General features: G+C 45.0%; 1 protein-coding gene across 5 annotated transcripts; it reads right to left on the bottom strand.

Moving 5' to 3' along the window:
* Positions 1 to 243: 243 nt before the first annotated feature.
* On the bottom strand, positions 244 to 25,429 carry GLT8D1 (glycosyltransferase 8 domain containing 1). 5 transcript variants are annotated; one of them, XM_059716068.1, is made up of 11 exons: positions 25,350 to 25,429; positions 21,903 to 22,009; positions 21,743 to 21,802; positions 21,552 to 21,650; positions 17,580 to 17,796; positions 15,060 to 15,177; positions 13,441 to 13,525; positions 4,925 to 5,037; positions 2,089 to 2,255; positions 1,774 to 1,886; positions 244 to 1,273 (listed from the first exon to the last, which is right to left on the bottom strand). In XM_059716068.1, exons 3-11 carry the CDS (start codon positions 21,756 to 21,758, stop codon positions 1,083 to 1,085), a joined length of 1,119 nt encoding a protein of 372 aa, XP_059572051.1. In that variant the 5' UTR covers positions 21,759 to 21,802; positions 21,903 to 22,009; positions 25,350 to 25,429; the 3' UTR covers positions 244 to 1,082. The 5 variants fall into 5 exon arrangements, with proteins under 5 accessions (XP_059572051.1, XP_059572050.1, XP_006270422.1 ...); XM_059716067.1 differs by lacking the exon at positions 25,350 to 25,429 and adding an exon at positions 25,188 to 25,332; XM_006270360.4 differs by lacking the exon at positions 25,350 to 25,429 and adding an exon at positions 24,868 to 25,181.
* Between the last annotated feature and the right edge of the window lie 77 nt (positions 25,430 to 25,506).

Here is a 25,506-nt window from a genome sequence, read left to right as displayed (position 1 = left end):
ATATAGGCCTCATTTGAAAACTAAAATACTTACATAAGTATGTTTAAAGAAGCTAGTTTCCTTTTAAAGTAAGGGTCAGCTGAGTTACTTTAAACAGTGAGGAAATAAATTCTTTCAAATACAACCTCATTACTTTAAATACAGAGCAGACAAATTTCCTTTTCATGACCCAGCATTATTCTCAAGACTAGAATGAGTTTTATATCATTTCTATATTCCAATGATCTGAAGTTGAATGCAACATAATTTAAAATCTATTTTTATTTTTGAATAAGCTTAGCTTGCTCCACAGCGTTAAAAAAAGTCTAGTGTCAAGTGGTAATTCATCAATCACTTAAAAAAACCCAACAACATATACTTGTCATAATTAAATGATACCTGAAGATTGACTTTTGGAAAGTTAGTTCATATAGACCAGGGGAATCAAACATACAACCAGATTCAGTCCATGGAGGTGGGTGGTTTAGCCCATGGGGCTTTTGCCATGAAAGAAGAGAGAGAGCCTCTAACACTGCTGCTACTTAAGCTCCGTTGTCACTATAGCAGATGGAGACCACACTGCTGCAGTCTGGATACAGCCTGCAGGGTGATCCAGATACAGAGTTAGTGCAAAGAAAGGGTTAAATATAAACAGTCGTCATGAATGAGTTGTCATGCAACAGAAAGCTCCAGATATCAAGTCCATGTTTTATAGGTAACAGAAGAAAAGGGTACCAGTTTTTTTCTCATAAAAGTCTTGCACTGCAATTTAGTACATGGTAGTCACTCAGGTGCAGACAAAATTGCCAATTCCAGAAGACTAGTAGTGGAGTGAAGTAAAAAATTATCAAGCAAAAATGCTAGTTCACAATGGTGCTTCTCTGCTTTTCCTACAGCTGTTAAAATAGGTTCCTCAGTCACAGAGAAAATGTCTCCTCTTGAAGCATGCATTTCAGGACATTTGAACATTTCACCTAAATGAGTATTTTTTCTGTGCTCTAAAGTGGCAAGGACTGCAAATGTAATACAAAACTGCTGACAGGAAAGAATCTGGCTCCAATAGTTTCCTGAGAAAAAAAACTAAACAGTCTACAAAATCCATTTTACTTTGCCTTATAAGCTTCTGAGTGTCTACGAATCAGGTTAAACTTGCCCGTAGGATCAGGAATGTACCACTTCTCCCAAACATCAGAATATGAAGCTGTTCTTCCCCAGGGTTTGAAATGTCCATTCCAATGGAGCAACTTGGCAGCTTTCACAAACTGTGGAGAATATCTTTTCCCAGCACTAGACCCTTTTCAAAAGAGAAGTTAGTCAAAACCATATACTTGTGCAGAAAGTTAAAAGCAATATCATCATCTTAGCATGCACAATGTTAATTTAGAGTTAGATATCAAGGGAAATGCTGTGCGAGGAAGATGGTAAAAAGTGATGCACAGTCCTCACAGATTAGTGCTAGATTGTGAGTTGCAGATTAACACTGTTTTAAACCACTTCTACTGCTCCCATATTTTGAGGCTGCTTTGGCTTCACATTCATGTTAAAGCTGTGTTAGAGCTGTCCATGCATTACCTATCATCAAAAAATTCAACCAGTAGCTAAATGGATGGATACATTTGCAATTGGAGTTCTGAAATTGGGAAAAACAGAGTGGAAAGCAGGAAAAAGATATTCCTCTTTACCCACATGAAAAAAAACAGTTTGCTGCATTATCACCTAACAATGGTCAGATACGGACTTAGTGAAATGAATGAGGGAGTAAATTAAACCTGAGCATTGTAATTTCATACTTACCAAGATGTCGGACATTCCACAAAGGGTCAATATTGGAGTACTGCTTGTAAAATACAATTAGCAGTGGGGGTGTAGCCACGTTGCCTGCCAGAGTCTTACTGTATAATTCTTCTCTAGAGGGAAAGAATAAACAAAGAATTTTTTTTAGCTGAAGGTGCTAACATACACCTAAAATGGTAGATTTTCAAAGCAAGTGTACACTGTATTATGTCTAGAGGTTTACATGTCTAGTAATTTATATTTCCACAATTAAATTTTATCATGATAAGGCAAAGCCCAATAGTTTTCACTCCCTCTCCTGTTGTTTATTCTTACACTACATTAAGTTTCATCCATTTCTCCAGCTGGTTAGTGATGTTCTTCAGTTTCCATTCTGTTAAATTGGCAACAAAGACCCCTGGATTGAAAGAGCAGGTGCTAGCTTTCATGGCAAGCTTCCGGATTGTTTCTTTTTTGTAGTCTAGGAATCCAATATAATTATACTGAAAACAAGAGGAAGAAAACTGAAATTAGTTTTTAGTCTTAACTGCACCTAAATACAAGATTTTGTTTAAAATAAACCACCTTAGCTCCAGTTAAAAAAAAAATTCAGCATCTCTGCTAGAGCATAGGATTGTAGTGTGTTTACAAAAATCTCTTTCTTGAGCTTCAAGAGCTTGAAGTGTCAAGCTTTCAGAACATGTTACAGGGGTGTAGGTTGTAGTCGTGTTGGTCTAAGGACATAGGCAGACAAGGTTCTTTGGGTGAATCTGATATCTTTTATTAGACCAACTTAAATAGTTGGAAAACAATTATTAAGCAAGCTTTCCGGTTCAAAAACCCCTTCGTCAGGCTGAGGAAGTTTCAGCAGTTGGTGTGTGCTCTTCCTGGATGGAATGAAAAGTAAAGAAGCCAGTGGCTGGGCTGGGCTGGGCTGCATACAAGATGGGTAGTCAGTGAAAATGTAGATTGAGGAGTCAATGGGTGAGAGACAGGCTGAGGGGGGGAAGAGAGAGAAGGGGGATGAATAGTGGAGAGATACCTGAGGAGTCAGATGTCAGGCAGGTTATAATGTGTCATAAATCCAATGTCTATATTTAGTCCATGATTTTTAGTATCCAGGAGGTTGATGAAGTGGAGTTCATAGGCTGGTCTCTGGGAAGTGTTTTGTAAGTTTCCTTCTTCACCCAACAAGGACACTGCTGCAGTACAAATCTATCAAAGACAGGAATACCGAATTACCTGTGGGGGCACTCTCTCTCCAATCTCTCAGTCCTGATCCTCAAAGGAAACTTACAAAACACTTCCCAGAGATGAGCCTATGAACTCCACTTCATCAACTTCCTGGATACTAAAAATCATGGACTAAATATAGACATTGGATTTATGACACTATAACCTGCCTGACATCTGATTCCCCAGGTATCTCTCCACTATTCATCCCCCTTCTCTCTCTTCCCCCCCTCCCCAGCCTCTCTCTCACCCATTGACTCCTCAATCTACATTTTCACCGACTACCCGTCTTGTATGCATACCAGCCCAGCCGCTGGCTTCTTTACTTTTCATTCCATCCAGGAAGAGCACACACCAACTGCTGAAACTTCCTCAGCCTGATGAAGGGTTTTTGAACCCAAAAGCTTGCTTAATAATTGTTTTCCAACTATTTAAGTTGGTCTAATAAAAGATATCAGATTCACCCAAAGAACCTTGTCAAGCTTTCAGAACAATTTTCCAGTTTTTTCAGGAATGCTGAAGGCAAGTATATGATATAGATCCACAAATAAAAACTAGGGGTGCACCGGTAAAGATTTTCTTGGCCAATACTTATCTGATAACCAATTTACAGGAATGTAGCCAGGCAGTGTGGAGAGCAGCTCCCTGCAGGTAAGTCTGTGGAGGGGCAGATCTAGGCCCCCACAGTGATGTAGGGAGTGGAGCAGGGGCTAGGGGTGCTGCCTAGCCAGAGTGGTGACTGGGAGCCAGGGCAGGGAGCAGGACAGAGCCACGGGTGGCTTGTCCAGGGGACCAGCGTCCCGGCACTTAAAAATGATGGCAGGATGACTGAACTAAAGCTTATCAAATGAGCATAATTTCAAGCATTGCCGCCACCATTTTTAAGTGCAGGGACACTTATAACTGAAGCCAAGCTGAGTGGGCTGAGGGTGGATGCAGGCTGCTCACTGTAGGCTCAGGGCTCTGTGCCCTGCTGCCTTTGCCCCAGTGGCCTTGCGCTAGCTGTGTGCCCCCTGCCTGCAGAATGTATAACTCACTGCCCCCACTGCTGCTGGGCAGGCAGGGGGTATATGGCTGGTGCTGGGCTCATGAGGGAAAGAGAGCAGAGCAGAGAGCCCCAAGCCCACAGTAATCAGCTCACATCTGCCCCATGCACAAATCTGGAGGGGGCACGTACCCTCCCATGCCTCCTTGGGGGGGGGTTGCGCATAGCAGCAGGGAGTAGCCCCTCCCATTCCCCCAACGCCCCCTTGATGAGCTGTCCATGGCTCCATCCCGCTCCCTGCCCTGGTCCCAGGTCTCATTTGCTGCCCTGACTGGGCAGCACCCTCATCCCCAGCCCCTGCCCCATGCCCTCCCTCACTGTGGCAGCCTTGAGCTGCCCCTCCATGCCCCTTACCCTCCACAAACTTACCTGCAGGGAGCTGCTCACCATGCTGCCCGGCCTGTTTTCCTAGCCACATGCACGCAGGTGGCTGTGCACATGCACGCAGCATCTGGGGACCCTGGCCAGAAGGCATTTTATACTTAGCAGTGAACGTTATTGGTTATACTGGCCAAAAAAAGCCAATAGCCAATAATGTTAATTTTCCTTTTATTGGTGCTGATCCAATATGCAACGGATATATTGGTAAACCTCTAATAAAAACTTTTCAGCTGAACGTTATGTTTTTGATTGTATTCTCTTCAGAATAGTGTCTTGCTTCAATTTTAGAGCACAGCTTAAATTCAAAGTGTTTCCATTATATCTCCACTTTTCAGTACGTTCCAAACTTGGCTTTCAATTTTGTTACAGTAAGCTACCCTTTTTGGCAGGTCCAATGAGACACCCAATTGGCAGGCGTTCCAAAATTAAACTGCACAAAAGTAGGAAACAAAATTAGAGTTAACTTCTAAAAAACTGAAGTGTATAATACTGATTAATCAGAACTATTCAGACCTGATTTCCTGCTCCACGGACTGCAAATTTATTAGTGGTCGAGTCACAGTCATCTGAAAATGCAGCTGCATGTCCAGGCTTCAGTGGAGTGTTGTAAAGTTCAAAAATATCGTCTGAAAATCCAGTAGAGAAAAACAAAACAAAACATACACATACCACTTCAGTGATAACTGAACATATTTTTTGTAGTCATTTACACAGCTGACACCAGCTTTCAATAATAAGAAATAAAATCAGGGCAGCAAAATGTTTAAAAATATATACCCGTCAAATATATTATGCACTGTTTACAAGAAATTTATGATACCTAAAATAAGTTCCACTACCTCCTCCATTTCAAATGCTACCCTAGTCGAAGCACCCTACTCTTCACAAGGGGGCTGATCTTCAAATGCTAACAGCCTCTTGAAGGAACTGAGAAATCTACAGTAAGACTAAGATGTAGTAAGACATTTTATAATAGAATAGCTGTTAGGGTACAAGAGTGAATTTGTGCTTTTTACCATTATAAAAACAAAATGTGCACGTTGAATTTTTAACATATTACCCTGATTTTTTTCCACTGTTGGCAATGACATTTGGTAGTGGCTGCCGTAGAAGTGTGCAACAGGGCAGATGCTCTATTAACTCTGAGCAGGTGTGATCACGAGCAGGATAAAGTGACTACGTTGTTTCAAACTGGTTGAAACCATTTGTGCTGCATCTCACCTACCACTTTATAATGATCTGTTTAATGCAACCAAGCCCCACCTTTCCTTGCAACACCCCTTATGGAGCAACCTCCCGGATCAGGACCTGTTTGCAGATACCTTTTGGATCAAGAAATGGGAAACACGGGAAATCACAAATAAGTTCTTTGTGACAAACCCCACTTGTCAACTTGCTAAATAATAAAAATAATATTTGTTTCAAACAGCAAATAGGTTTTTGTTCTTCATTTCACCTTCTGAAAACAAGGTGTGAGCCTTATTTGGAGGCGTGTGGTATGCAAGAAAGTACTAAACTACTGTATAATCCTATGAAATATGAACTTTCATTTTTACCCGGGAGAACTTTTACAATCTTTTCTCCAATGCCTGATGAAGGGTGTTTGTGCCTGAAAGCTTGCAATTCAAGAATTTTTTTTTTCAAAAATCTTGGTCTAATAAAAGATATCATCTCTTCTATGAGTCTTGATTGCTTTTAAACTACTGTTTTATCATGTAGCATAGTATATAAATAGGGCCCTGAGAAAATCGTGATTTTGTGGACTGCACAGATATTGCAAAATTCACCCCATACCATGACTTTTAAGCGTTGTGAGCATAGGCAGTGGAAGGCTGGGGCTAACAGGATTTAGCCCCACCCTTCCCCCCCATGCATGGGGCATCAGTGGCAGCAGAGCAGCTCGGTCATGGCCTCTGGGCAGCTGCAGCTAGTGTGGGGAGGAGCACACAGACAGCCTGCATGCAAGCCAGGATTGCAGCCAGATGGCATGTGGAGCACTACCCACCACAGCAGTAGCCTGGGGTCTGACTATTCCACCACCTGCTTGCTGCACTGCCACCTCTGCCCTGCATTTGGGCAGAGTTAAGTCCCATTAGCCCCAGCCTTCTGCCACCTATGGTGTGTGCTTGCCTGCTGCACGTGAGTAAAGTATCATTTTTCATGGAATATTCACAGAACTATTGGGACCCCTTTGCCGAGATCAGTAGTAGTTCTGTGAATATTCTGTGAAAAATGATACTTTACCTGCGCATGTGCCACAAATTTTCAAGAAGAAATCTGTGATTTTCTCAGGGCCTTTTATATAAATCATGCAACCCCAAAAGTTCAATTGCATGATTTTTTTTTACTTCTGAAGTTTCAAAATGTATATTTAATCAGATAAGAATATAGTGAAACCTATTTAAGAACCTATAAAAAGCTGGAAACCTACTCATGTCAGAAAATACTTATGATTCCTGCATGACTTACGGGGAATTACATATACTTAGTTTGTATAAGTCAGCAACTAACAAGCAAATGGAAAGGAAATTTGGGGCCCATTGGTAGAATCACCCTGTATATCATGGAAAGTAATTACATAGTGTATGTGTGTACATGCACGCACGCACAGCGGTCTGTGTGTATAGGGGGTGAGCACTAAGCAGAGCAGTACTAAACAGAGCAGGTAGTTCCCCTGATAAGATAGAAACATCTTTCAGCCAAAGCTTCTTTCCAGCCCCATGCATTTCCATCTTCAACAGGTTATACTGTATTTAAACATCCAGGGCAGGATTCTATTTTCATTTGCATGCCTGAATGGCAGTCTTTCTAGTCTCTGGATTTCGGCATTTATGCACATTTTGCAATTCTAGGCTGTTGCAAACCTTGGCCATTTTCAAGGGATCTAGGCCAAGCTGCAGAAGTGTGGCTAAGCAGAAGGCCCCAAAGCCTGTTTCTGAGTGATTGTAGATTGAATCATTCCAGGCCTGACAACCAGCTTGGTCAGCAAAGTAAAGGAAGCAAACATGTCCAACTATACCGGTAATGAAATCAAATTAAACAGCACAAGGCTTTAAATTAGATGATTCAAATAAAGTACATCATAGCTTTATCTTATAGAAATGGATTAGTGTAACCAAATGTACTAGATGCTGTTTTGCTGTAACAAATATTTTTGTTAAGATTTCTTTAAGTTATAAAAACAAAGCAGCCTAAACTGTAAACTAAGGTGAAAAAGAAACAGGGCAGTGTTGAACAGCATTCCAGAATAGCAAAGAGAAGGAGATAAGGAATCCTTCCTCTCTGGATATGTAACTTTCACAGGAACATAAATCCCAACTAATTGATACTTTCCAAGCACAGACGACTGGTAGCGGGGGCACATACCCCCCGAGACGGGCCCCCGACTTGGCACCGCTCAGGATGGGGCAGGTTTTTTTGCCACATGGGCCAGTGGTGTGTTGGGGGAGGCATTAAGCCACAGCACAGAAGTATAGAAGTAGATATGGGGCTTTTGGCCTGCCCACAAATTGTGCCCCCTCCCCAGGCTCAGGAGGCACCAGTCACCCCTGTTTCCAAGTCTGGTGCAATCCAGTCCAAAGTCTCAGGGAAACAAAGAAATGTAAAAGATGTTCTTTGATTGACTTTATGTACAATATTAGAATAAGTCATTTATAAATATACGATATAGTCTGGAGGGCAATTTGGAAAACTCAACAAATTCCAGAAGACCTGCTTACCAGTCTGTGCACCACCTTCTGCCCCCTTCTCATGTCTTTCCAGCCAGTATAGGTACCTGTTTTCTATGTTGTGCTGTCATGGGTAGCCAGATAGACTTTGGGACAAGAGTTTGGTTTTGTGGTTTGGGGTGCAAGCAATAAGAGGTCAAGCTGTAGACCAGTCTCATGCCTCTTTTATTGTAAGGCAGCCTGTAAATTCACCTGTAATCTGGGTAACTATGCCCCTGCACTGTGAACACTTAAAACATATGTACTTTCAGAGTCTGTTCAGTAGATGACACACTGGCCACATACACATGCCTAATGCGGGCATGCATGTCAAAAAGTAGCTGGGCAAAAACCCATTACTAAAAGGTGTTAGATGAGGGAGAAGGGTCCTCTCATATCTTAACTCAAATAACTGAGAGTCTAGGAAACTTACCCAGGAAGTGAGAGACCTGTGTCACAGGCTGCCTTGCTTAAGGGGGGGGCGGGTTTGAACCTGCATCTAACTCAGGGGTGGGCAATTACTGAGGGTGGAAGGCTGCTTAATGAAGCTTGGTAAGCTTGTGAGGGCCACATGGGTAGCCCCGCCCCTTGACAGCTGCCGTACCTCCTGGTTGCCGTCTTGGGACAGGAAGTCCTACCCCTAACCCTTATCACCAGAAGTGCTTCCCCTTGCCCCCCCCAGAAATACTCCTTTTTAGAGGGTGGTTTGCCATCTTAGAACCAGAAAGAAACTAAATCATACACTAAAAGTCAAACACTATAACACATTTTAATTCTATTACAAAAAATATTTTTGTTATGATTTGTATACTGTATACAGAGATGACTGCATAATAACTCAAAAATAAATTCTTAGTCTTGTATAGTGTGCGTGTGTTGGGTTGTGGGGGGGGGCTTGTGAGGGGGTGTGGCTGTGTGTGTAGGGGGCATTAGGGTATGTTGGGGGTGTATATGTGGGGGGTTGCAGGGGCAGGGTGTGGGTATGAGGCATTTTTGGGGTGTGAGGGAGGACGAGGGGGGTGAGGACACACCCTGATGGTGCAGCAGCAGGTGGGGGTGCTTGGGGCACTTGTACCCAGCAGCTCATGGTTCCAGCCAGTGCTGCACATTGCAGTGAGGAGTGCAGCCCCCACTGGGCCATCCCTATTGCTAGCGCTCCCCACCATGCATGTGCAGCCCCCACACTTATGCAGCATAGGAGGGAAGCCCCATCCGCAGGTCCTGGGACTCTGCAGGAAAGCAGGGGCCGGGTCTCCCCTCCGCTTCTGGCAGAGTCCCAGGACCTGTGTGGCAAGGGGCAGTGCATGCACAGTGTGTGAGGCTTCCCTCCTGTACCACGCAAGTGCAGGGACTGTGCATGTGCAGCATGGAGCACCAGCAATAGGGACAGTCCAGCAGGGACTGGGCTCCTGACCATAATGTACAGTGCTGGCCAGAGCCACTTGCTGCCAGGCACCAGCCAGGTGCCAGGCATGAACACCCCGAGTGACCCCACCTGCTGCTGCTGTGGCTACTGCTTGCCGGGGCTGCGCACTATGGGAAGAGTGAGGGGGGTCCCCACATCCTCCCCACCCTCTCACACCCACATGCTGCCCACTCGAGCTCTATGCTTTTGTCATACCCCTGGATGTGGGCTCTGCGCTGCTGCCAGCCCCAACCCCGTGCTCCTGCCCAGCTGCAGCTCCGCCCCCACCCCCATCGCTTCCCTACCTGCTGCCTGGAGCAAGTGGGATGCTGGGGAAGCCCAGCAGGGCCCCTGTGGGGTGGCTGCAGCAGCACTCGGAAGCTGAATGCTGGCTGGGCCAGGGCCCTAACGTCCACAAAAGTGGGACCGAGGAGCAATAGGGTACATTGGGGGTATGAGCAACTCGCTTCTACTCTTGCAGGTGGAAGGGCTGGGCAAGGTACAATTCATTGGTGGGTGCCATGGGCCCGATGAAAGTGCTTGGCGGCACGGATCTAGCCTGTGGGCCATATTTTACCTACCCCTGATCTACCTTCTTTGCGCAGGGACTCATCCATCCGCCATAAAATAGGGCAGGTCTAGTCTCTTGACCCAGGGTGCCTTTGGAAGTTACTCCTGCCCTACTCCAACTGAGCTGCATGTGGAGCCAGGCTTCGTCAGAGACCGCAGCCATAGTGGTGGTGGCAGCAGGTAGGTTGCCTTATGTCATGTTTGCTCCCGGGCAGGCAACGAATACCCAGGGGGATCAGACAGGAAGGAGGAATCTGCCTGCCGCTGCCACTGTCCCTAGCAGAGCCCTTTCCTCTGGAGTCTTCCCCCACCCCCCGGGACAGTTGGGGATAGCAGCAGCAGTGGACAGGGAATAGAGGGAGGGGACATGCTGCTGAGCACAGAGAAGGGAGGGGAAAAATTCTTACCTGACTCAGGAATTTATTTTTAAATCCCTGGCTGCTGCTCATGCAGCAGGTTTGACTGAAAAGGGGTGCATCTGCACCACTGCACCCCTTCTGGATCTGCCTGTCTGTGGGTGAGGCAGACTTAGAAGCTAGTGTCCTTCTTCCTGGATGAGTACCCTAACCACCCTGCTTTTGGGTATAAGCCATGGACAAGCCCTCTTTCTGTTTTTGTTTTTTTTTTTGTGACAAGCATGTAGTCTTTGTATGTATGCTTACATTTTCATAATGAAAAGTTAATAGAATTGCAAACTGTGCATAAGTGTAAAACACCATGTGTGTGGCAGGATAGCTGCCATTTAGATGCACAATAGTAACATAATTCTGCCCCATTACAAACTTAAAGAGAATGACAATCAAATACGAGGTACCCGTAAGATCACAAGTTATTTTTTCAAGTACTTTATATAGCTTAACTGCAAAAATTAAAAGATTATCAACACTATATGAACAACATATTGACCTGCTGATCACAAACAGGGAAGAATTGGTGGGGAATGTAGCAGTGGGTGACAACTTAGGCAGCAGTGACCACGAGATGATTGAGACTCATGGGTAGGATCCCCTGGGAAGCCAGACTGAGGGGGAAAGAAGTCCAGGAGAGCTGCCTGTACCTTAAGGAAGCCTTACTGAGGAGTGCAGGAACAAATCATTCCGACGTGCGGGAAAACTAGCAAGTACAGCAGAAAACCAGCTTGGCTTAGCAGGGAACTCTTCAGTAAACTAAATCACAAAAAAGCAGCTTATACTAAGTGGAAACTAGAAGAAATAACTAGGGAAGAATATAAAAGCACTGCTTGGGCATACAGGGATGAAGTCAGGAAGGCCAAGACAACTGGAATTGCAGCTAGCAAGGAATGTGAAGGGTAACAAAAAGGGTTTCTACAAGTATGTCGGCAGCAAGAGGAAGATCAGGGAAAGTGCGAGTCCCTTACTGAATGGGGGAAGCTACCTTGCGACAGAGGTTGCAGAAAAGGCTGAAGTGCTCAATGCCTTTTTTGCCCCCGTCTTCACAGGCAAGGGCAGCTCTCAGACTATTGCACTGGGCAGCACAGTTGGAGAGGAGGTAAGCATCCCTCAGTGGTGAAAGAACAAGTTAGGGAAGAAAAGCTGGATGTGTACAAATCCGTGGGGCTGGATGGGATGCACCCAAAGGTGCTGAAGGAGTTGGCTGATGTAATTGCAGAGCCATTGGCCATCATCTTTGAAAACTCCTGGGAATCAGGAGAGGTCCCAGATGATTGGAAAAGGGCAAACATAGTGCCCATATTTAAGAAAGGGAAAAAGGAAGATCCAGAGAACAACAGACCAGTCAGCCTCACCTCAGTCCCTGGAAAAATCACGGAGCAGATCCTCAAGGAATCCATTTGTAAGCACTTGGAGTAGAAAAAGGCATTTAGGAAAATTCAGCATGGATTCACCAAGGACAATTCATACCTGACCAACCTGATTGCCTTCTACGATGAGGCTTTGTAGATACGGGAGACTGGTGGATGTGGTGTACCTTGATTTTAGCAAGGATTTTGATATGATCTCCCACAACATTCTCACAGGCAAGCTAAGCAAGTATGGGCTGGATGAGTGGACTGTAAGGTGGACAGAAAACTGGCTGGAGCATTGGGCTCAGCTAGTAAACAATGGCTCAATGTCTAGTCGGCAGCTGGAATCAAATGGAGTCCCCGAGGTGTTGGTCTTAAGTCTGGTTTTGTTCAATGTCTTCATCAACGACCTGGAAAATGGCATAGAGTGCACCCTCAGCAAGTTTGCAGATGACACCAAGCTGGGGGAGTCGCAGATATGCTGGAGGGAAGGGCTAGGATTCAGTGCAACCTAGACAAATTGGAGGATTGGGCCAAAAGGAATCTCTTGAGGTTCAACAAGTACAAGTGCAAAGTCCTGCACTTAGGAGAGAACAATCCCATGCACCAGTACAGGCTGGGGGTTGACTGGCTGGGCAGCAGCTCTGCAGAAAAGGACCTGGGGTTTACATGGACAATAAGCTGAAAATGAGTCAGCAGTGTGCCCTAGTTGCCAAGAAGGCTAATGGCATACTGGGCTGCATTGGTTGGTGTGTTGGCAGTAGGTCAAGGGAAGTGATTATTCCCCTCGATTGAGCACTGGTGAGGCCACATTTGGAGTACTGTGTTCAGTTTTGGGCTCCCCACTACAAAAAGGATGTGGACAAATTGGAGACTCAAGCAGAGGGTGACAAAATGGTGAGGGGCTGGGGACATGATTTATGAGGAAAGACGGGGGAACTGGGCTTATTTAGTTTAGAGAAGAGGAGACTTAATAGCCGTCTTCATCTACCTGAAGCGGGGGTTCGGAAGCAGATGGAGCTAGGCTCTTCTTAGTGGTGGCAGATGACAGAACACGGAGCAACAGTCTCAAGTTGCAGCAAGGGAAGTTTAGGTTAGATATTAGGCAGAATTTTAATCACTAGGAGGGTAGTAAAACACTGGAACAGGTTACCCAGAGAGGTGGTGGAAGCTCCATCCTTGGGGGCTTTCGAAACCCAGCTAGACAAAGCTTTGGCTGGGATGATCTAGTTGGGGCTGGTCCTGCTTTGAGCAGGGGGTTGAACTAGATGAACTCCTGAGGTCCCTTCCAGCCCTAACTTTCTATGATTCTAATTTCATCAGACCTAGACAGAAAAAAGTATTGCAAGTCATTAATGTTCATGCTTCAGCATGCATTACATTAATGCATTAATGAGAAGAAGCTCATCATCATATAGGGACAAAAAGAGGTTTCTTTCTAGTATTCAGACTTTTACTTGATGGGTTTTTACAGAAAGTTTTTCTATGTGAATCAGAAGCATTTGGCTAGTGTCTGAGACCCTGCACATTCTAGTAGAATAATTACTATTTACAAAGTAGGCTTAAGAATGAAAAGGTCCAGTACCTTGCACTATTACATCATCATCCACATATATGGCCTTCTCTGAATAAGGAAGCAAATTAGGCAAGTAAAATCTTGCAAAGGTTAACTGTGAATAAAAGCAAAAAAAGAGAAATGAGAGTAAAACGGGAGAGCAACAGAAGACTAGGAAACAGAGACTTATTTTGGGCACCAATTTTTTGGTGAATGATCATTTGTGCAATGAAAATAACCATCAAGATGCTCTGTTTATAAGAAATAAAAATAGGGGCTTACCAACTGAATTTTCAAAAACACCTAAACAACTTGTGTTTAAGGAGTACAAGTCCCACTGAAAGTAGCTTTGGCTCTTTTGAAAATACCAACTTAATTTTGCACAGCCATTTGAAACCATGAATTAATTCATGTGGTCCTGGTCATATAAGGCAATACAATATTGTTGACTCAGCCTGCAAAAACTTGTATAGAAGTAACTGGAACTCTATACAAATGGGGAATCAATGGACCACATTTTAGACTGGAGGCCAATCACTGGGGTGCACCAATAGAGACTTTTTTGGCCAATACCAATCCAATTTCCAATATGCAGTCCAACACTTGAATAGCAGTGTCTGGCTGGTAAGTCTGTTGTGGTGGAAGGGGTGGGCCCTGTCCTATGCCCCGCTCTGCGCTGGCATGGCAGTGCCTGCCCCACTCCCTCCATCACCATGGAGGCCTTAATCTGCACCCCTCCACCCCCACAACAAACTTAACAGCTGGACACAGCTCTCCAAACTGCAGGGCTGTGTTTCTGGCCACATGCATGCTGCAGTTGTGCACACATGGGGCATTTATCAGCCACATCAGGTAAAAAAGCCTGTTTCTGATATAGTCAATTTTCTTTAGATCCAATATTGGATCGATGTATCAGTGCACCTCTGCCAATCATTATGTATTTTGAAATTTAGTTTCCACTAAGAAATATTATATTGGTTCATTACAGTTCTTGGGATTATGACCGAAGGTCTCAGTTACATCAACTACTCACATCTAGCCATTATTACTAATGTAATCAACATTATCCTAAAATATCCCATTGCATATTCCTAACCAATGAAATGCAGAGGCGTCTTGGTACTCACAATCCCAGAGCAGGGCCCCATTTTACATTAGATGAAAGAAGTGAATGATTTCTAATTTAAATGAAAGTACAAGTGGAATTTAAAGAACCAAGTGTAGTTGCCCAAACTATAGGACTAGGACTCCAGAACTAATACTTCTAACTCTTCTTCAGAAATCTCTGTGATATTTAATAACGGTAAGTTGTTAAGAAGACTTCTTCATTATTTATGAAACATAACCTTTACAGCTGCAAAGTATTTCCTACTGGTATACTGGTTTAAAATAGAATCAGAAAATGCACCCCCTACTTAACTACCTCAATTTCTAGCTAGTCTAGGTTCAATCCTATGAATCTGGCTGTGCCTTGATCATTATAAAACTTAGAAGTTATATAAACCTAGTTTTAGATATAAAACAAACATCTGTATCTTTACATTTATATTTAAATCTACTTCCTGCAAAAAAACTGTTCTGGCCAGATATCTCCAGTCTATCCACCCACATGAGTGATAACAAATACTAATATCAACAATCAGACTCACTGGTTTTATGGAATCTGTCTGTTCTGAATCCACCCGCATCTTTCCTTCCAAAACATGAGGATCAAAATCTATAATTTGGTATTTCACATTTTTCAGAACAGTGTTACTCAGCCATGACCTGCACAGGACAGAAGGGAAAAGGAAGAGTCACAGATTAGGTTAGACAAGATAAAAATAAGGCAAGAATAAAACAGAGAGGAGCCAAGGCATGCTAACACAAATGAGTCTTGGACTACTAGCTCTTTGGTGACTGTTTCCTTGTCTAGAGAATGTACATGTATTATGTGCCCTATTGTAGCAGGACCAAAGCTCCCTGTGACACCCCTGGTAGCTAAGTGCTTCCTGCCCCACTCTAGTTCCTTGGTGTACTACCTTTCTACCTTTCCTGCCACACATTGATGTATCTAATAATACTTAAGGAGGTTTGCCCCAGGGCCCCGAAGTGAGCCTTAGTCCCTTGGCTATCTATTGTCACACAGCCAGCTGGCACCTGTTTTATTCCCCTAACTTGTGACCCATTGGCTCTATCCAGGCCTTAGAGCACAAGCCGCCTTAGCAGCAATAACTGTGGCCTCCACACTCTCCTATAGCCATGCCCATGCCTTGCAGATGTTACTACATCATCCAAGTACCAGGCTTTACAGGCTTCAGCCCTCTTGGCTTTGGCCCAGTGGTTGTTCTAGCTGTGGATTCCTAAGCCACTTGCCCTAGCCCCCTTGGCTCCAGCCCACCTTGCCTCTCACTCTCAGGGCACAGGCTCTGGCCCCAGCGGCTCCAGCCTGCCCCATCTCACTCATGCTCTCCCTTGGCCTTCACAGGTCTTGCCACGCCGAGTGCCCCCAGGCACCCTACTATGTGGCTACCAATCCTCCCATACAGCCACAACCTGGTCCTCTGGTATCAAACTTAAATGGAACACAGACACAAGGGACCCGCTTCCAAATTAAATGTCTCCCTTGCTCTGGGTTAGCATCCTCCCTTTAAGTTGTACTTCCTTTCAAGCTATCACCTCCCAGCTCTCATGGGTGGCTTGGGTGCCTGACAGGCTGTCTCATGCACCCCTCTCTCCAAGGAGATATGTTCCCTGCAACATGCAGTACCAGACTGCCTGCCTTACTTCAGGCACTGGGCTTACATGCCCTAATGCACTGTCCCTTCCAGTCAGGGGACTCCTTCAACAAACACACGGGTTTCCTCTTTTTCCTAATGGCCAGCCTGCCCTTTCCTGCTGCAGCTTAATCCAGCTGCATGCAGCCTTTACTCTCAGGCTGCTTGGAAATCTGCCCCATGCAACAAATTTACTATAGTTCAGCTAACTTCTGCTCAGCTGCCTGCCTACAGAACAAAGCTACCCTGCTGTACTTTTGCCTTAAAATAACCGTAGCCTCTGGCTCCCTGTTACACCTATGGTGGAAATCAGTAGGATGTAAGAACATAGCCACATAGAGCTTGCTACAGGATTGTGGCCTGAGATGTTGGCTACCCTAATGTTCTGAGGCGACCTCTTACATTGTTATAGTATTTAGCACAGTCCTGAGTCCTAACTGGCTCAGAAATGACACAACTAGTCAGTATTAACTAAACAGCTACAACAGCATGTACACTCTTAAGAAAACTGTGCCAGACATGCCAGTGCAAGAAAAAAAATACAGTACTTTATCTGTCTATAACAGTCACAGCAAATTGTGTGCTGGGCTTTATTTCAAGGAAAATATATCCAATGTATACAGTAAAAACCCCCAAAGAAACAAAACAAAAATAAACAAACAAAAAAACCCCTTTGATAACATTTTCTCTAAAGACTTGCAAGAGATAAGTCAAGGTGCCAAAGATGGTTCTGGTTTAATATAAAAAAATTCATACTCTTATTACCAAAGGCAATACTGATGATGATGAGTGGGGAAAAGAGGGTCAAATGCCAATCTAAAAATCAGGAAAATTCACCAGTACCCTTCATCATATAACTGGTCTTCTATTAAAAAGTGTTACTACTTTAAAGAAGATAGACTTTAAGAATGTACAACAGGTAAGCAAGCATTTGTTTCTCTGCAACATTTATGGAACCAAGCCTCTTTTAAAAAAAAAATTAAATAAATAAAAGTATTTTGTGACCTCTTACTCAATATTCCACCATTTGTAGCAGCATTATTGTATTCACCTGAAAGCTAACCTGACTAGCAGCCCCACATCCTGTCAAATCAGAGCTGGACCCTGAATTAATACCAGTCATTACTGGGAACAAAAAATATCCCCTAACGAGAGCCCAAATCACTAGAATCACAGTGGTTTCTGGGTTTACTGAATTTTATCGATCCTGAGTATATCTCTAGCAACTACTTTTTAAAATAACTTTTTAAAAGTCAGGAAACTGAGAACACAGAAATCAAGCAAAGTAGAGCTACTTCATGCAAAGCACAGTCTACGCATGGAATGGTAGAAGGAAACATGATTGATGATAGCATATAAAATAAAGCAAAACGTTAAGATTGCAGGGGCATGACTCGGAAGAGTACAGCTTACCTCAAGTGATCCACAGTATCGTTTTGAGTGATGATGTGGAACACCACATTGGATTTTGTGTTATGATAAATACTATTTATGGCTGCAATTATGCCTCCAAGCCTGTCCTCTGATGCTGTAATGACCACAGGAATTTCCTTCTCATTCCTTTTTTCTATCAGCTTTTGGGGAGCCTCAGGTATAAAATCAATGGGCTGGAGTCCCAATGCATTTGAATCTACAAACAGAGTAATTATGCACAATTTGTATGTAAGAAAAATGATATGTATGAAGATTATGTGGAAAATCTTATATTTCAATTATTTCTGTTATTTTAGTACTTGCAGTCCCCAAGCAGGACTCAAAGCTTCACTGTGCAAGGTTCTATACAAACTTGTAAACAGTAAAAGTAATGGCTCAATGACTGAAGTCAGGGTTGTCTTGGTTTTTGCTCAGAGTTGTTGAGATGAAACAGCTTTTCCATTTGGTAGTATGGATGCAAATATCGTTTAAAAGATATTAATTTAACTTCCTCTAGTTATATCAGTTAAGTAATTAACTGATAACACAGCAGCTTAGACAGCTGCTCCAGCTCCTGAAACCCTCTGACTGAGGGGAGAAGGTGGAGGAGGGGGAGGAGGCAAGCCCAGCCAGAAAACACAGCCCATGTGAAGCCCTACACTGGGAGGGAGGAAAGGAGGGAACACCAGGGGAGAGAAGCTAATTGCTTAACTGCCAAGTCATTAGGCTTCTCCTTCTTTTCCTCTTAGGCTATGGGTAACAGTCCCCCTTGTCCCTCCCATCTCTCCTGCCTACCCTGCTGCCTTCTGATTCCTACTGGGGCACCTCAAGGCTTCCCTTCTCCTCTTCCCTGCCAGACTCTGCCCACCCTATGGTAAAAGATAACCAGTAAACTAACCAGTTTCACTGCTAACTAACTTTAGTTATCACTACACCTACTGGTTAAATGATTAATCGTTTAACCGATTTTTCATCTCTATTCAGTAGTTTAGCGCCATTTTGACTGGAAGCTTGCTGGCAGTCAGATGTACCATCATGGTAAGGAATACTGAGAAGAGTACTGAAGTGATGATGCAGCTTTGCTTACTCTTGTCTTAACCTCAAAGGGATCTGCGATAGATCTGTTATTGAGAACCACCACTTGCATACGGAGCAGGGAAAGAATGGTGACCAATTTCCATGGGCATCTGTACTTCTGCAGTGCTTCTCAAGGGACAGAGCTGAAGGCTTTTGTGAGGTCAAAAAAGGCCATGCAGAGAGGTTTATGTTGTTCCCAACATTTTTCCTGCAATTGGCAAGCTGTGAAGATCATATCAGTTGTGCCTCTTGATACCCTAAACCTACACTGAGCCTCCAGGAGCAGCTCTTCAGCAAGTGGGAGGAGATGGTTCAGAACGGTGATCGTTCCTGTGATAGACAGACAGCAAAGTGGTCCCTCTTCAAGGTAATTTCCACAGTTGGACTTGTCTCCTTTCTTCAAGACAGTCATGATCCACGATGTCTGGGATTTCCTCATCATTCCGGATCCTTACGATGAGGGCATGGGGCTGTGATGTGAGCTCCTCAACCTCCTGCTTGAACATTTCAGAGGGGAATTCATCAGCTCAAGGTGCCCTGTTACTCTGCTTAATGGCTTTCCTCACCGCATCAAGGATTGGAGGGATTCAGAAATTGTCTCCAACTGGATGTTGCAGGATGGAGTTGAGAACACTTGTCAACAACAGAGTCTTGATTGAACAGGTCTTCCAAATGCTCCTTCCAACAGGCATTAATGGCTCCCCTTTCCTTTGATCAGGTCTCCTCCATCCCCAAGTGCTTGGACCATAGATGGCTTTGGTTGTACTGAATAAATCAAGCATATGGCGAATGTCAGTGAAATGCGGCATCTCCTTTGCCTTATCTTTCCACCATCTGTTCTTCATAACACAGGTCCTCTTTTGGACCTCTGTCTGGCCTTGTTGGCAATTCAATTTCTTTTGCTTGGAGTTGTTGTTCTGCCAAGTACAAAAGGTTTTTCACATGCAGTCGATCAACTCTTGGGGCTCTCAGTCATTCATATCAAGCCAGTCTTGATGTTTCCTAGTAGAGAATCCAACTGCCTCTTTGCAGATGCTAATGGACTTAAAGGTACCCCAAACACTACTGACTTTCTTTCATTGTTGTTGACTAAAATTCACCAGTTTTCCATCAAGGCACTGGTGAAAGAAGGCGCACTTGCTTGGGTCCTTGAGTCCCTTGACATTGATCTTCCGTTGACATTGCTTTTGCTGCAGCCATCATTTAGGAGACTGTTTAAATGACATAATCAAACAGACGAGTTAGCAGTCAGTCCAGCAATTGTCAGTTCCTAACATAAGTTGGGTGATGCGGAAATCTTTGCGATCCCAGACGCAAACAATGACATAGTCAATCAAGTGCCAATGCTTGGATCATGGGTGCTGCCATTTTGTCTGTGCCTGTTTTTCTGGCAAAACAGGATGTTGATGATGGTGAGTCCATGTTCTGTGTATTTGGGCAAGAGGAGAATGTGGCTGGAGTTGACCTTTCCCGCTCCGTCCTTGCTGATGGTTCTATTCCAGAGGTTCAAGTTCCTTCCAACTCTGGCACTAAAATCAACAAGAAGTATGAGTCTTTCTGCTTCCAGAACACCAGAAAGGACTTGGTCAAGATTTGCATGTAATTCTTCCTTGGCTTCATCAGTGGTGTCAAGAGTCGAGGAATACGTGCTGATGACAGCAGCATATCGGCTCCTTGCCCATTTAAGACAGAAAGTCTCAAGACACTCATTAATTCTGATAGGGAATTTGTTGAGTTGGTTGAGGAGTTCATTCTTGATGGTAAAATCAACTCTGGAAAGCCAACATTCTCCCTTACAGAGGAAGGTATAGCTGCTTCCTTGTTCTTTGACCTGCCCATCTCCTGCTTGCTGGGTTTCGCTCAGTGCAGCAACGTTGACGTTGTGTTCCCTGAGTTCTTGAGCCAAGGTTGTGGTGTGGCACTCTGGGCATTCACTATTAGGATTGTTCATGAGGGTCCTGATGTTCCGGGTCCTGAAAATGATTGTCTTTGTTGATTTTGACCGCAGTAAAGGTGATCCCACTGGACACGGTTATCCAGTCAGGGAAAAAAAAATAGTCACACTATGTTTAGGGCACCTTTTCTAGACCCCCCCGCAATGTGAAGTGAGCAGAGTGGATTTTGAAGAGGGCTGCTCAGTCAGTTATAGTTGTTGAATCACACTCCTGATTACCCCATCCAAGTGCTAACTCGTGACTAGGAGCTTCCAGACATCACAATCCTACTCCCATTGTCATTAGCCGGTCACCAAAGGACTTGAAGAATGTGTTGGAAAAGCCGTTTCCACAGAAGATGCCCGTGTGTGATTTCTTCTATTGTGGAGAAGCTGCTGTACACCAGCTTCCATATTCTTGACTCAGGTACTACAGTATAAGTCTTTCATGAGTCCAAAACTTTCAAAATGACCTAAACTGAATCAATAAGCGTGTAGCCTACACTGGGCATATACAAAAATGCTGTATACACTGCCTAGGGATATCATAAATCCTCCCACACTGGGAGTCTTCATATCAACTGAATCTCTTTCAAACTATTAGCTTCAATATAGAAATCATTGCTTTTAATTTTATTACCTCTCTTCTGCAGATGATCCTAACAGTGCCTTCTAGCCATAAAAATCTATGAATATCTGACTTGATAGACTCTGCATTATTTTTTAATCATAAAAAGTTACATTACTTCACTAAATGTAGCTACAGCAAAAGTTACTGGATTCCAACTCTGTTTTTGGACTCGTGACCCTCATTATCCTCAATCTGCAACACACTCAGTCATGAGAACCAAGCTCCTCTTGGTTCTGGAGAAATAAGTGAAAAATCTAATACAGCAGAGAATTAAAACAAAAAGGCCAGCTAAAACCTCATGTGTTCAGTGTAAGACTAAAAACTACTATACCTGACAGTTCCCGTTTCAAGAAATCACTGAGACCTAGAAAATTGTGATGCAGAACTAATAAAAATATGACAACAGCCAATGCAAGGATGAAAATGTTCACTGGAAGAGAGAGAAAGAGAGAGTTAGTTAGGAGAATATAACAGCTCATGAAAATCAAAAAGTACAGAATGGTTTTGACAAAACCCCCATACCTTTTCTGAATGTCATCTTCCCCTTGTATCTTTGTGGCTAAGTATCACCACGTTAAAAGCCTATAATGGGAAAAGATATCAGTTATATCATGGTATCAGCTCATAGATACAGAAGACCTACAAATGTAAAATTATTTTACTGAACACAAAGAATATTTACAGTATTTTCCTTCCTTGAGAAAAAACTCTGAATCCTATTTTAATGATCCAGCAAATCTTACACCCAAGTAGGCATCTAGTTAGGGTTCAACTTCTAATGGGTGCTTCCTATAAATAAAAGGGAGAGAAGCAGAATTTAGGGAGAGGGGCAGGAGGAAACAATGGTAAGTTACTTCATACACAAGACTTGTTCATCCATAAATCTCAGTATGCTTTAAGTGGGACAGTATTATCATCTACATTTTACTGACAGAGAAACTGCAGTAGACAAACAAAATGAATTGTATGAAGTTAAATTAGTCTACAGGAAGGCTGGAACTATACCTGGCCTTTTAGTCTCTCGTTCCATTAGCTTGACTATGCTTCAAGATAAGAATCAACTTTACTGGGAAGGAGGAGATGGAAGAACTGGGCACTGTTTGGCAGAGTTAATCCCTATTTTGCTGTGAACTGGGAAAAAAAAAAGTTTTCCAGAAAAGACCCAACTACTTCAGCCTATACAAACCAGGCTGAAACCAAAGCTATCAAACTAGCTTTGTATATATAGGCTCACTCAATTTACCCATACTGAAACAGATGAGACAGAAGCTATCAAACACAATCTGTAAGGGCTTTCAAAAACTCGTGATGGGTTCTTTTTGATGCTGAGCCAACCTACTTAACTATCTGGGCAAGAAAGCATCCAGGCAGCAGGGCAAATATCTGTATCTGTATCTATTTCATGCTTAACTGGCTGTGGAGGCTTTATGTGAGTCCAGTACATTGTCTGCAAATATAAGAGACAATCAAAATGTACCTATACACAAAGTAACAGTCAGCAGACCACATGAGACACCCAAAGTCCAGATCAGAAAAGATACTGCCTTCAGTTTAAGAGAAGAGGAAAGTAAACCCAAAGCCAGTGTGTTATTTCTTTATTATTATTTTGGCAGAAATGACTCCTGTAATCCATGAATGGAATGTGAAAGTCAAAGTATGGGCCTCACACATACCTAGTCACCCCTGACAATAACTGATCATAGATGCAAAACAAGGCAATGTGCACATCCTGACTCAACTTCCAAATGCTACCTAGTAAACACTTGCACTGTTTTGTAACAAATTCAGGAGAAGCTGAAAAAGTGTTATACCAAATCAGTAACTACAGTCTTTACATGAAGGTAACAACAAACCACAGTCAGAAAATGCTTATGCTGGGCCCAGCTGGACAGTATAAAACAGGGGTGGGCAAAATAGGGCCTGCAGGCTGGATTTGGCCCACCAACTGATTGGACCCACCCCATAGGTGGGTGCCTACCAATTGATTGTATGTGGCCCATGGTGCTCTGTATGGGATTGAGCCCTCCACTGCTCCTGCCCAGGGCAGTCTGCACAGTGCTCCCACCTGCCCCAGCCATGGCCCAGGCTAGTGCAAACCACTTCCCAGTAGGGCTGCTCCTGGTGCAGTTGCAGCTGCTCAGGTACTGCTCAGCTCCTCACACCTCCTATGGCTCCTCCTCCTGCCCGTGCTGCATGGCTCCAGGCAGCAGGCAGTGTGGGGAAGCCTTGAGGATGCACACCAGGCAGCAGATGCCCAACCAGGTAGGGGGAAAGTTGCAGCTGTGCGGCTCCTGCCCCAACATGTGGGGCTCCAGCTCCAGGCCAGCTTCCACCCATTCTGCCCACAGCGTGATGAACAGCTGCCTTCAGGCAGCTGAGTGGGTGGGAGGCAGCTGGGAGCTGGATCCCCACATGCTGGGGCAGGAGACACCCAGCAGCAGCTTCCCCTGCCTTGCTCAGCATGTGGTGCCTGGCACATGTCCCCATGGCCACTGCTGCTACTGCTTCCATGCACTACCTACTGCCCTGAGCAGCACAGCAGGAGGAGGAGGAAGAAGAGCCTCTGGAGGCAGGAGGGGATGGCAGGGGGAGAGGGGCGGGAAGCTGTGCATGCAGGCAGGGGCTGGACTGGGCCTGTGGGAGCACAGCCCGGGCCCCATGTGAAGCACCATGGGGGCAGCCATGGGCTGGGTTGGGGTGATGGGATGGACCATACCTGCATGGCCCGGGCAAGCCTTGCTGTGTAAGCTTTCTTGCGCCCCACCCCCGCAGCTGGCTCTCAGGACCTAGAATGCAGGCAGCCCACCCACATGTGCACCCACTCCCCTCCCCTCCCCTCCCCTCCCCCCCCAATATAGAAGAGTAAGACTTTATTTTGAGCCATTATGCTCTAAATAGTGTACTTCTACATACACTACTCAAAAAAACAAATCAGGACAAAAAATATTTTTTGAAATAAATCGCGCTAAAAATTGAACTTCTACTATAATGTATTTTAATTTTGTTTTTATCTATATTTTTTTCAAATTCTATCTTCTGAAAGATGTTGTGTAGCCCCCGACAGCTCCCAAAGCTCATTAAGTGTCCCTTCAATTGAAATAATTGCCTACCCTTGGTGTCACTGAACAGATGTGTAATGATATTACATGCTCTTAGGATATTTTTTCATGTTGGGTAACAGAACAAATTGTTTTTCCTGGAAATACTTTTCCTGAAAATGCTGTATTTTCAGTGTAACGTAGGCCCCAAACCAAGGATACAGGGATACCCAGTCTCATTCACTTGAGGGGAACTGTGCACAAGTATTAAGTTGAGCACACCTATTTCAGGACCATCCTGCCACACGCAGATGCTAAGGAAGGTTTCGTGACAACAAGTTTCACCAGCACCCACTGATAAAGCTGCCGCCTGTGGCGGGCTCCAATGCCTGCTAAATGAGCTCTGGCCAGTGAATTAGACCCCGGATTTACCACACTTCGAGCTGTAACACAAACATCAGGAGCATGCCAGCCCTGCTGCACCTGTGGGGAACGGCGGGACGCGTGCAGTCCGCTATCTGGAGCCCAGCGGCTCCTCCAGCCTCGCCACAAACTCATCCCCCGGCGACAGGCTCCTCCCCGGCCCGAGCCCGTGCCCGCACCGCTCACCTGCTCCTGCACAAGAAGCGCGGCTGCGGGGCCTCAAGGGACCTTGCGCGGCGACGGAGCGCAGCCCTGGGGCCCGGGCCCGCCTCTGCCGGCGCCTTCAACTGGAGACGACCCCCCTCCCCGCCGCTCACTAGCGGCGCCAGCCAGGTGGCACCTGCCGGGCTCAGCGCTGCCTGCGGGCGGCGGAGCAGGGTCACATACTCTGCACCCACCGCCGACACGACTGACCGCGCGCGGCCAAGACTCTGACGCGCGGAATAAGGGCAGGGGCGCTCCCCGCCCCAGCCAGCGGCACTGGGCTGAGCACGGCCCTGCCTTACCCGGCACCAAACGCCAACTCAGCAGCGCGCGGCGCAGCTGCTGCACAACGCAGCCTCGCCGCAGGCGTCTCCCGCGCTGCCTGACTGGGAAGCAACCGCATAAACCACGACGCGCATTGAGACCATTTGCGGAGTCCACTCCGCGCAGAGCAGGTGGCAGACCTACGCGCACCCCCGTACAGAGCGGAGGCCCCGGCCGAGCCGTCAGTCAGGCAGCGCGTTAGACGCGCCCGGGGTAAGAAGGACCCCGCGCGGGGCCTCGGATGCCCTGTGGATGTTGCTGTGGAAACGAAGCAGCGGGCACCCGGTAGGACGGCTT

This window comes from Alligator mississippiensis, chromosome 12 (genome assembly GCF_030867095.1).
Source record: "Alligator mississippiensis isolate rAllMis1 chromosome 12, rAllMis1, whole genome shotgun sequence".
Lineage (NCBI taxonomy): Eukaryota > Metazoa > Chordata > Crocodylia > Alligatoridae > Alligator > Alligator mississippiensis.
This window is presented reverse-complemented; position numbering and strand designations above follow the sequence as displayed.